The sequence below is a fragment of the Clinocottus analis genome, unplaced genomic scaffold, assembly GCF_023055335.1.
Source record: "Clinocottus analis isolate CAN_PGR_092001 unplaced genomic scaffold, fCliAna1.0.p SCAF_2, whole genome shotgun sequence".
Taxonomy (NCBI): Eukaryota; Metazoa; Chordata; class Actinopteri; order Perciformes; family Cottidae; genus Clinocottus; species Clinocottus analis.
This window is the reverse complement of record NW_027175931.1, coordinates 1,290,638-1,303,280: the sequence shown is the minus strand read 5'-3', so window position 1 is coordinate 1,303,280 and position 12,643 is coordinate 1,290,638. Positions and strand designations below refer to the sequence as shown.

At 43.6% G+C, this 12,643-nt stretch overlaps 1 protein-coding gene across 1 annotated transcript; it reads right to left on the bottom strand.

The window, feature by feature from the left end:
* Positions 1–185: 185 nt before the first annotated feature.
* On the bottom strand, positions 186–6,858 carry LOC137790464 (carotenoid-cleaving dioxygenase, mitochondrial-like). Its single transcript, XM_068584737.1, has 11 exons — positions 6,612–6,858; positions 5,822–6,033; positions 5,313–5,428; positions 5,083–5,185; positions 4,162–4,290; positions 3,459–3,619; positions 2,344–2,511; positions 1,819–1,953; positions 1,536–1,718; positions 1,224–1,334; positions 186–843 (listed from the first exon to the last, which is right to left on the bottom strand). The coding sequence occupies exons 2-11, from the start codon at positions 6,009–6,011 to the stop codon at positions 727–729; spliced, it is 1,413 nt and encodes a 470-aa protein (XP_068440838.1). The 5' UTR covers positions 6,012–6,033; positions 6,612–6,858; the 3' UTR covers positions 186–726.
* Positions 6,859–12,643: the final 5,785 nt, after the last annotated feature.

Below are 12,643 nucleotides of genomic sequence, written 5' to 3'. Positions count from 1 at the left end.
CAATATTTTACACTGAAACGTTTATCTGCAGTTGTGTGTGTATATATATATATATATATATATATATATATATATATATATATATATATATATATATATATATATAATTATATAACACATCTAAATATATATATTACTACAAGGAGAAATGAATGAATGCATATAGACTGGATGCTTGAGTCAAGTTTTCTTTATTTCTATATTATATATGTTCCATGAATGCATTCTGAAAAAGTACATTTCTTACCAAGTCACACTCGAGTCACTCATTGACGGCGTCGACATATTCGCTCTCCAGCGCGTTGGCGCGGTGCCAAAGCTGCTTCAACGCAATCGCTTTATCACTTCCTCGTTCTTGCAGCAGTACACCATAAAGATTCACTGAACTGGAACTGAACCTGAACTTTTTTTTTTCTTCTTTTTCTGACGTTTTAAAATATTTTATTGCAAGTGCATACAACTTCATTTCCTGCAGCCTTCATTTTTTAACACGCATTTTATGTTCAAAACAACAGTTTAAAAGCATACAAAGAACAATGTACATATATTTAACTTCAATAATAGTAAAAATGTAAATACACTTCTTTTTTTTTAATACATTTATACCTGTGAAGTGACCTCTAAAATTCACGTGTGCGATGAGACAGAGAACAACTTTTGAGACGGACGATATTTACATAGTTTATATCTACTTTCCACCCGTCTTTTTACTTGGGATTCCCATGTTCACACCGCGGCGTTGAACGTGCCGTGGAAGCCGTAGGGGATGTTGACGGGCACCGCCGCTCGGCCCAGCTCCCGGAACGTCTTGGCATCCAAGACCAGCAGGAACGTGCTCTTGTCCTGGAAAAAGAGTTGAGGCAAAGTTTCAGCTTTCCATTTTGGTGATTTAGGATCGTATAAATACATACAGGAAGTCTATACGAGTGACACCCTTCCGGTGCGTGCTGAGAAAAGTCTGGCTTAGTAATACTAAGCACAACATACGCTATCTAGCTAACGTTACTATGTTCCAAACGTAAACGTAACGTTATCGTAGCTGAAGAACGAACAACACCCGTTGCTTCTTCCACCCTTCCGGTGTCACCCGTGGGACCGTAATTTAGAGAGAAAAATATGTATGCTAGAGACGAGTATTTTTTACAGCTTGAATTGGTGTCATATAAACACAAGATGTTTGTCAATTTAATTTAGAAGTAGAGTTCTGCCTGAGCGTGACTGACCTTATTGGGTGTGATGACGATGGACATGACGACGCCATCGTCCTCCTCCGTGGCGTCGGGGGACGGGACGAAGACCGGTTCTGAGGGATAAAGACCGGCTTCTTCCCAAACCTGTGAGGAAACACGGCGGTTGCTCATGAGCTCTAGTGCTAGTAGTTCACTTTTAAAGAAGATTGATATTCATGTGCGTTTCTTTTGTTGCACGTCTATCAGAATTCTTCTGCTAAAATGTTATATGCATTATTATAAAGGCGCAGAACTCTTCTAAATATATCCTGTACCATATCGGGGAGAGATTTAAACCCAACTCACCTTCATCTGTTTCCCGTTGAGGTCCATCTTGATCAGCGAGTCTCCGACCAGATGCCTGAAGCCGCAGCCGTAGAAGTAGCGGTAGCGGTGGGTGTTGTACTTGCCGTAGTTGATCTGAGGGAACTCCAGACCTCCATACTGGTTTAGATCCTCCCCGTGGAGGTCCTCGTGGGTACAGAAGACCTGTACGGAGAGAGAAAAAGAAGGCGAAAATGTAATTATTGGCCATTTAAAATAAAATCAAAAGGTTAAGGGACAACTTTCCTGCATGTTGTTTGCCTACCTTGTCTTTGGCGATTCTTATGGAAGTGGCCGCGCTGCCGGGCGGGTTCAGGTTCGTGCTGTAGGGAGTCTTTTGGTCCACATTTAGAGGCAGAAGGAAGCGTCGTGGAAAGGATCTGCACAAGGTGTTGTACACCTGATGAGGAAATAGAAAATATCTTTACAGTCTCAACAAACCCAAAATACAAATGCAACCAAAGCACTCCAACTAAACCCCTGAAATCAGATTTTCAAAAAGCCATGTTTATGGGTATTTAATGGTAGTGTTGATGGACTCTGGCACTAATCTTGACATTTTAGAGCGAAGTATTTGAAGTAGACTGTTTTATGGAGGCAACTTTTGTCACTAATTAACCTTAAAACACTTTTTAAAAGCACACTGCTATCGCCAGATAATCCAATTTGCCATATCTTCTAAAGAAAAGCTGCTCATGTTGATACTTAGCAGCCAAAACTCTGGGTTCGTTAAGTTACACAAACGTTGGGACAAACCATACAACTGAATCCTTCACTGAACCCGGCTCACCTCGTCAAGGGCCTCTCCGGACTTGCGCAGGTTCTGGACGTTGTAGTTGTTGATCGCTTCGCCGTCGTCCGAGGCGCACATGTCCAAGACCAAGAAGCCGTTCTCTTCGTACGCGTTGATCTGGTGGAAAGTGGACAGGGCCTTGGCGATGTACTTCAGGGAGCTCACCTGAACACCGAGAGAGGAAGGAACATAAGTGTGAAGGTAAGAACTAAGAACAAAGGTAGGTCAGAACAAATGTAGGTAAAAACTAAGAACGAAGGTAGGTAAGAACTAAGAACAAAGGTAGGTAAGAACTAAGAAAGAAGGTAGGTAAGAACTAAGGTAAGAACTAAGAACAAAGGTAGGTAAGAACTAAGAAAGAAGGTAGGTAAGAACTAAGGTAAGAACTAAGAACAAAGGTAGGGAAGAACTAAGAAGAAAGTTAGGTAAGAACGAAGGTAAGAACTAAGAACGAAGATAGGTAAGAACTAAGAAAGAAGGTAGGTAAGAACTAAGAAAGAAGGTAAGAACGAAGGTAAGAACTAAGAACGAAGATAGGTAAGAACTAAGAAAGAAGGTAGGTAAGAACTAAGAAAGTTAGGTAAGAACGAAGGTAAGAACTAAGATCGAAGATAGGTAAGAACTAAGAAAGAAGGTAGGTAAGAACTAAGAAAGAAGGTAAGAACGAAGGTAAGAACTAAGATCGAAGGTAAGAATTAAGATCGAAGGTAGGTAAGAATTTTGGTAAGAACGAAGGTAAGAACTAAGAATGAAGGTAGGTAAGAACAAAGGTAGGTAAGAATTATGGTAAGAACTAAGAACAAAGGTAAGAACTAAGAATGAAGGTAAGAACAAAGGTAGGTAAGAACTAAGAACAAAGGTAAGAACTAAGAATGAAGGTAAGAACTAAGAACGAAGGTAGGTAAGAACAAAGGTAGGTAAGAATTATGGTAAGCACTAAGAACAAAGGTAAGAACTAAGAACAAAGGTAAGAACGAAGGTAAGAACTAAGATCGAAGGTAGGTAAGAATTTTGGTAAGAACGAAGGTAGGAACTAAGAAAGAAGGAAAGAACTAAGAAAGAAGGTAAGGACTAAGGTGCCAGACCCGAGGGCCGCCGCCCCGGAGACTCACCACGCCGGTCTCCTTGTGGATCAGGTGGAAGATGGTGTTGAGCTTCGGGTTCCAGGAGAAGCCGTCGCTGATGCTCTTCCCCCTCAGCTTTCCCGTCACGATCTTCAGCAGGTCCATCTTGATGGGCTGCTCGATGAACACCACGTAGTTCTCCGACATCGCTGCAGATGGAGTCAGAAGAATGAGAGGAAGTCGAACCAACGCATAGCAAAGCAAACATTGTGAAATAAGACTTTTATCTACCTGATATTTCATAGTAAAGCATAAACCATTTGGACAAAAACAAGACGAAGATGTCGCAATAGGAAAATAAGCGTCAGTTGCGTACGGTGGTTGACATTGTACAATATCAATATTACCCAGCAATCCTTGCAAATATGACAAAGAAAGTACCAAAGAAAATGAGAAAATATTTAATGAATTGAATAGTTGATTTTTATAGTTCATGTAGAATACGTTTCTTCAAAGAAAATCAAGGTCATTGAAGAAGAGTATCTGAAGTCAGGTGCATTTTTGAATCACCTTTAAAGCGGAACTTTTAAATATATGTTGACATTTTCTCGGTATTGCTGTCACTGAATGTATTCACATACCTATGATCCACCTAAAAAGGTCAGTGTACTTATCTTACACAAACATATCAAAACCAGTGCATCCCCACAGGGAATCAAATATTTTTTTGGAGCTTTTCTAATCGGCTCACCGAAGCTGTGGTAGTAGGACGGTTTGCCCTTGTCCACCGAGGGGATCGAACACAGCACCGCGGCTCCCTCCAGGGTGTCCCCGTCGGACACCTTGGTGGGCGGCACTCGGATGATGTTGTAGCTCGCTCCTGTGGAGAAAGAAACAGCCTCCAGTTTTGTACCCTGAAGGCAACACGCGGACACACTGGCCGTGTCTACTACCGAACACTTTACGAAGTAAACTGCAATACAGTGCACTCTAATACATAGCACTAACATCTGTAGGGCACTCTGTCGCTGATAAACGCTGTATCAAATGGAACACTTACGTTAACCACTTGGCGGAAGTGACGTCCACAAATCTGATCGCGATACTCGCGAAACTAAAACTGACAAAATGAACGCACTTCTCGCCCTCTCTTGTCACTTGTTTACCTCTTTCTCCACCCTGTGTGGAAACTAGGAGGATATAAATTAATTAATGAAAAGCTGGCGGAAAGGGCTCCTCCTCCGCTACGTAGCCAAGATGGCGCCCGTTTAGTGCAAGTAGTGTCCATCGTTTTACACTGAATTTTTGGACCGTTTGCAGTGCGCCATCCTGGTACTTTCAGTGAATTCTGCTGGTTTTGTCAGTGTGGCGCCCTAAGCACTGAAAGTCAGTGCTCAAAGTGCGCAAGTGTTCCGTAGTAGACACGCTCACTGATTGTGTGTTGTTGTAGCGTAAGGGTTCCCTTCAAATGGTTAAAGGTAGGAGTTAGGGCGCCAGACAGGAGAAGAATTACACAGTGTAGCTTCTAATCTAAGTGGATGCTACAGGAACGGACGTCTGAAGACATGTTCATTCAGTTTTTTACTCCCCAGACTCCATACAGTCTTAGGACTTAAATAGAGTCCTGATACGGCACTCAAACGCCCGTGATGAAGGCTTCCTCCCGCGGTACCTTTGGCGGTGTAGGAGCTCCCCATGTTGTACGTGGTGCCGTCCGGCTCGGTGTGAGGGTGGGCGGTCGCTCCGTTCACCGCGATGAATTTGGTCCAGTCCACCTGGTCGGTGCAAAACACAAGGAGCGCAAAGACTTCGTCGACCCTCTTTGTACTTCATGGTTTCATGCATTGTTCACCGTCGTGAAGCCGGCAGATTGAGTCTCTGTAGGTTTGTGAGCGGCGTTACCTTCATGGTGGTCTCCAAGGTCTCCGGGTCCACCTTGTGCATGATGTTGGTCTCCGTGCTGACATAGTAATCGCCTTTGTAGGTCACAAAGCTCACGTTGGCGTTATCTGAGGCCTCTGGGGGAGGAGAAGAAGAAGAAGTAGAGAAAGTAGAAGAAGTAGAAGAAGTAGAGAAAGTAGAAGAAGTAGAAGAAGTAGAAGAAGAAGAAGTAGAAAAAGAAGTAGAAGTAGTAGAAGAAAAACAGAACACATCAGGCCAAATCTAACAAATATTTTTTTGAATTTCGACCCGACATAAACACAAATATCCTTTAAATGTATTTTTAATAAATACATAAAACAATAAATGTACATAATAACAATAATAGTTTTTGAATCAAAACAGAACGAATCCGAACATCGCAGCATGAACACACATATCCTTTAAAAAGAAGATGATCATGAATAAATAAAACAGGTATAACGATAGTAAAATGAAACAAAAGCTCTTTAAAAGTTGAAGTGACTCACTTGGCATTTCAAACCGGGACAGGAAGCGCAGGAAGAAGTTCTTGCAGGGGTCCGGCACGGTCACCGTACCGAACTCGGACACGGCGATGCGGTTCCGCTCCGTGTTGGCCTTGAAGCTGTCGCTGGACAGGAAGCGGCTTTTATACGTCACCTGACCACCGAGGATCTTAAACTGGTGCAGCAGCGCCATGCCGTCAAACCAGTGGTTGAACCTGAGGAGAGAGGATGGAGGGGAGAGGAGGGGAGGAGGGAAGGAAAGAGGAGAAGAGAGAGAAAGGATGGGAGAGAAGAAAAGGAAAGAGGAGAGGGGAGAGAGAGGAGGAGAGGAGAGAGAAGAAAGGGGAGAGGAAAGAAGGAACAAAAGAGGAGTAAGGAGAGGGAGAGGAGTAAGGAAAGAGGAGCAAGAAGAGAGAAAAGGAGAAAGGTGGGAGGGAGGGGAGAGGAGAGAAGGAAAGGAAAGAGGAGAGGGGAGAGAGAGGAGGAGATAAGGAAAGAGGAGAGAGGGCAGGGGAGGAGAAAAGGAAGGGAGAAAGCGGAGAGGGGAGAAAAGGAAAGGAGAGAAGAAATAGGAGAGGAGAGAAGGAAGGAAAGAGGAGGAAGGAGAGGGGAGACACGAAAGAGGAGAGGAGAAAGGTGAGAGAGAGGAAAGGGGGAGAGGATATGAGAGAGGGGAGAGTAGCGAGGAGAGGCGAAAGGAAAGGAGAGAAGAAAAGAGGAGAGAAGAGTCAGCGTTTGTGCCGCTGTCTCTGCGTTTAACAAATAAAACAAAAAGCCTCAAAGAAGAACTCACTTCTGGTTCCCGATCTCAAACTGCCCCGGCCCGTTCCTCAGGAAGCTGCCGTTGATCCACTCGGGGATCGAGCCGGTGACGTCGGTGCCGATGGGCTCGGGGGTCTCCTCCACCGAGCGCACCAGCTTCTCGATGCACGGCAGGCCGTGCACGTCCGTGAAGCGGTTGATGTTGTTCCTGGACTTGGACTTCTTGAGCTCTATATACGGGTAGAGGAAAAAGAGAAGATTTTCAAAATAAAAGCCTCGTTAAGAAGTGTAAAAATTGCTGCATGTTCTGCAGGATCAAAGCGTTTACCTCGGGGACGATTCAGCATACGTGCGGCGGTAGCCATGGCTGCAGCTTCGTCTCTCTCAAGTGTGTGTCTCTTTCTCGAGTGTGTGTCTCTCTCAAGTGTGTCTCTCTCGAGTGTGCGTCTCTCTTGTCCGGCGTCGGCTCAGCTTTATACTGTCCCCCCTCTCGACCCCGACACGCCCGCCCAGAAATGAAACCCAGATAAGTCGGCCAGCGGGCCACGATTTCACACTTACATAACAAATCTGTGAAAAACAGAAGTCTTGTTGATGAAACAAGTGGTAACTTATTCACAGAGATAATCACTCATTCTGACCCTGGAGCACGACACAACAGAACTATAGCGCTTTATGTATAATATAGAAATACATTTATTTTTGGAGGCCTCCATGTAAACAATTTATCAGGTTGAGAGTTTCGTGACTATTTTAACAAACTGCCCAAAGCGTTCCTCATGCAGCCGCTTGTTCTTTCAGACGTTGAATCTTTAAACTCCCCAGAGGGTTGTGTACTGATGCAGATCCACACGTTGACTCTCACTGACAAAGTGCTGACTCATTCCTGACTTCTAGGGTGATTATTAGAACCGTTTGTGTCAACCGTGGACTAGACCAGATCCAGTAGGGACCAGTCGACCGTAGACTAGTCCCAGATCTAATAGAGACAAGTCGACCGTAGACTAGACCCAGATCCAGTGGAGACAAGTCGACTAGACCGAGATGCAGTAGAGACAAGTTGACCGTGAACGAGACCCAGATCCAGTAGAGACAAGTCAACCGTAGACTAGAGACAAGTTAACCGTGGACTAGACTCAGATCCAGTAGAGACCAGTCCACCGTGGACTAGAGCCAGATCCAGTAGGGACCAGTCCACAGTGGACTAGACCAGATCCGGCTTCACCTGCAGCCATGGATCTGCAGTTTAAGTAAATGGTCCTGGTGCTCACAGAGGCACTACCACTCGAGTCCACAGGTGACGCCAGAATCAACAATCAACCCTTTTTTTAAAATATAAAACAAACCAGCAAATAACATCAACTCAAATAATTGTCATCCAGTTATCTAAAATAAAAGTAATCACGACGTAATCTATATGAGCATGTAGATTATGTACGGCATGTCTGCGACCTTTGAGAAGAACCCCGGCCTTGTACTTTCAGTGACCTGCTCCACGTTTCAGCATCCTCAGGGGCCATAAACAATTGGCCCCGCCCCCTTTTATGAGAGACATACATTGAGGTGCTGTACATTGTGACGAGCAGAACACCTATCAGATAATATCAGTCATCACCGCACCAGGCCCCGAAAGGCGAGTTCTGTTCCAGAAATAGACGTTTGCAAATACAAAACATTTTTAAAAAACAAGTTGTTTACTTCGCTTGACATTTCAGACACGCTCGATAATCAGGGTGCAGATTAGTTTAACATGGTAATGTCTTAATGGTGAGGATTAATTCATGCATTATATTATCGTGAGTCATTACCTCAAATAACTGAGAGGAACTTTCACGCTGTGTTGTTTCTGGCGCCCCCTGTGGACTAAAGAGGTAGTGTCTCTAAGTACCAGGGTCCCCTAAGGAAACCTCATTCTACTGCAGTCTGATCCTCTTAGACCAGGACTAGACTGAGACTATAGAGGACCAGGACTACACTGAGACTATAGAGGACCAGGACTACACTGAGACTATAGAGGACCAGGACTACACTGAGACTATAGAGGACCAGGACTACACTGAGACTGGTTCTGGACCAGATAAAACACTCTGCGGCAGACAGCCAGGAGAGTCACTCTGCACGGCCGAGAAACACGCTAGCAATTTCGCTTCCAGTCTTTGTGCTAAGCTAAGCTAACGGGCGGCTGGCTGCAGCCTTTGTATTGAACCTGCAGGTCAGAGAGCGTCAGAACTCTTCTTTTAAGGAAAGCAAACAGACTAAAGTCATTTTCCCCACTTGAAGATGTCATGATGCCATCCAGGAAATTCCCACAAAACGAACTCACGAAAACGAGACGGATTGAACCGTATTTTCACTTCACGGTCGAGGCGTTTCGGTTCTGCGGGAACTCCTTCGCGTCGCCGTTCTAGAACCTCGCTCGTCTCAAGCCGCTTTTGTCGCACTGACTTCTCCTGACTTGTCGTCCGATAAAAGAGAAAAGAACTTGTGATTACGGATTGTTTCGCTTCTCAAACGTTCCTTTCTTTTGCTCTCGTCGGCGGCTCCTTCGGGACATTTCCACCGCAGAAATTCCCGGTTGTGCGAGACGGGAACAAGAGCATCTTTTAGCTGTTGAATGACAGCTGCAGTTGTTTAGGACGAGCTGTTGCGACGGCGCTCACAATTGTGGTTGTGGCTCCGAGGCAGAAGATCGGCGGTTTGATTCCCGACAGACCACATGTTGAAATGCTCTCGGGCGAAATGCACCAACTCTTGTTTGTCTGTTAAAAAAAGCCCAAATTTAAAATAGAACATGTATAATTCATTGAATTCAATGTGGCCTGAATCATCCAGAAATTTTTTTAAAAAAAACTAAACTCAAAATTAAATTTTCTGATGAAAATTAGCCAGAAAAGCCTAAGCTTAAAATGGAAAATGCAGATTTTGTTGGGATTCAAAGTAGCCAGATTTGTCCAAAAACCAAACATTAAAAAAGCCGTAAACTCAAAATTTTAAATTTATTGAAAATGTCCATGAAAGATTGCCTGAATCGTCCAAAAATAAAACATCCAACACGATGGACCTCAAACCAGAGTCAAAGTCAAACCTCGTATGTGTAATATAGATGTTGATGGCATCTGTTTAATTATTATTATTATTATTATTATTAGTAACTATTTCATTGTTTTGTGGTTATGAAATGAAAGCAGCGCATCATCAGAAAAGTAACCACAATGTCAGCGGGACTTCATAAGCAAAATAAAAGAAGTGCATTTTCAATATTTCATACACAAACATGAAAATAAAGCACATTTTAAAATAGAAGATAATGTGAATATCGAGTCACACGTAAATATAATAAATGTAATGAATGCATCGTAGTCACCGGGTTTAAACGTTCTTTTCATCATCACACGGTGACTGCTGTATATTATAAATTAATATAATTATAATAAAATTAGTGCAGCAGACAAGTGAAGCAGAAAATAGAGGGAAAGGCCCGGCACATCGCATCCCATAATAAACAGAGGCCTCTGGGCTCGCTCCACAGAGATGAACTCACACAGCAGAAAGAGACGCTTTGTCCACTGCATCAAAATATATTAAATATAATAACCTCAGCATGTTTCACATACGCTGCAGAGCAGGAGAGGCGTCTGCAGCCTCGTTATCTGCTCCATGTCTCTGCAGGTTATCACAGGGTGTGTGTGTGTGTGTGTGTGTGTGTGTGTGTGTGTGTGTGTGTGTGTGTGTGTGTGTGTGTGTAAAACACGTGTTTAAAACATGTTTATTAGCATAAACGTAGAGTTCAATTTTTGGCCAAACAGCAAAATTCAAAGTTCAACGAAATGTTTACATCTCTGATGATGAGGATTTAGGTCAAGTATCATAAAATACATACATGTACGTACCTGTACAAGTATCATAAAATACATACATGTACGTACCTGTACAAGTATCATAAAATACATACATGTACGTACCTGTCCAAGTATCATAAAATACATACATGTACGTACCTGTCCAAGTATCATAAAATACATACATGTACGTACCTGTACAAGTATCATAAAATACATACATGTACGTACCTGTCCAAGTATCATAAAATACATACATGTACGTACCTGTACAAGTATCATAAAATACATACATGTACGTACCTGTCCAAGTATCATAAAATACATACATGTACGTACCTGTACAAGTATCATAAAATACATACATGTACGTACCTGTCCAAGTATCATAAAATACATACATGTACGTACCTGTCCAAGTATCATAAAATACATACATGTACGTACCTGTACAAGTATCATAAAATACATACATGTACGTACCTGTACAAGTATCATAAAATGTGTACATGCATGTGCAAGTACATACTTATCCATACACACATGTACATGTGCATACATGTACATTTACACACATACATACATGTACATATATACATTTGCTTGTACGTACATGTATGTATGTAAATGTACATTTATGTACACATGTATGTATGTATGTATGTAAGTATGTGGTTGTAGTGGTACGAGTGATGGTGGTAGTGGTGACAGTGTTAGTAGTGGTAGTGGTGGTGGTAGTGGTAGTAGTGGTGGTAGTGGTGGTAGTGGTAGTGGTAGTAGTGGTAGTAGTGGTGGTAGTAGTGGTAGTAGTGGTGGTAGTGGTAGTGGTAGTAGTGGTGGTAGTGGTGGTGGTAGTGGTGGTAGTAGTGGTGGTAGTAGTGGTGGTAGTGGTAGTAGTGGTGGTAGTGGTGGTAGTGGTGGTAGTAGTGGTGGTGGTAGTGGTAGTAGTGGTGGTGGTAGTGGTAGTAGTGGTAGTGGTAGTAGTGGTGGTAGTGGTGGTGGTAGTGGTGGTAGTAGTGGTGGTAGTGGTAGTAGTGGTGGTAGTAGTGGTGGTGGTAGTGGTAGTAGTGGTGGTGGTAGTGGTAGTAGTGGTGGTAGTGGTGGTAGTCGTGGTGGTAGTAGTGGTGGTAGTGGTGGTGGTAGTAGTGGTAGTAGTGGTGGTAGTGGTAGTGGTAGTAGTGGTGGTAGTGGTGGTGGTAGTAGTGGTGGTAGTGGTGGTGGTAGTAGTGGTAGTAGTGGTGGTAGTGGTGGTGGTAGTAGTGGTAGTAGTGGTGGTAGTGGTAGTAGTGGTGGTAGTGGTAGTAGTGGTGGTAGTGGTGGTGGTAGTAGTGGTAGTAGTGGTGGTAGTGGTAGTAGTGGTGGTAGTGGTAGTAGTGGTGGTAGTGGTGGTGGTAGTAGTGGTAGTAGTAGTGGTAGTGGTAGTAGTGGTGGTAGTGGTGGTGGTAGTAGTGGTAGTAGTGGTGGTAGTGGTAGTGGTAGTAGTGGTGGTGGTAGTAGTGGTAGTAGTGGTGGTAGTGGTGGTGGTAGTAGTGGTAGTAGTAGTGGTAGTGGTAGTAGTGGTGGTAGTGGTGGTGGTAGTAGTGGTAGTAGTGGTGGTAGTGGTAGTGGTAGTAGTGGTGGTGGTAGTAGTGGTAGTAGTGGTGGTGGTAGTGGTAGTAGTGGTGGTAGTGGTGGTAGTGGTAGTGGTGGTAGTGGTACTAGTGGTAGTGGTGGTAGTGGTAGTAGTGGTGGTAGTGGTAGTAGTGGTGGTAGTGGTAGTAGTGGTGGTAGTGGTGGTAGTGGTAGTAGTGGTGGTAGTGGTAGTAGTAGTGGTAGTAGTGGTGGTAGTGGTACTAGTGGTAGTGGTGGTTGTGGTAGTAGTGGTAGTGGTAGTTGTGTAGTGGTAATAGTAGTAGTCGTAGTACTACTTGTACTACTGCCTGGAGTCACTCCCAGGTGAAACCTGTTGCCGTGACAGCGCTCAGATAGAAGCTATCTGCTCCCCGATAAGGAAGTCCCTCTCAGCTTTTAGACTCACACGTTGTGTTGATGCAGAGTCATCACCTTTCATGCAAACACAAGTTCCCTTTTTATGAACGTTCTCAGTCGGTGCTGAAATCTACTGCGACCGATTTATTTTTATTTATTGCAAAACATATTTCTGTATCTGCTGCATGTAAACAATGTACCTCACTCTTGTTGCCATTGTGTTCTAATTGTGTGCTTATATTTGTATTTTATTGTC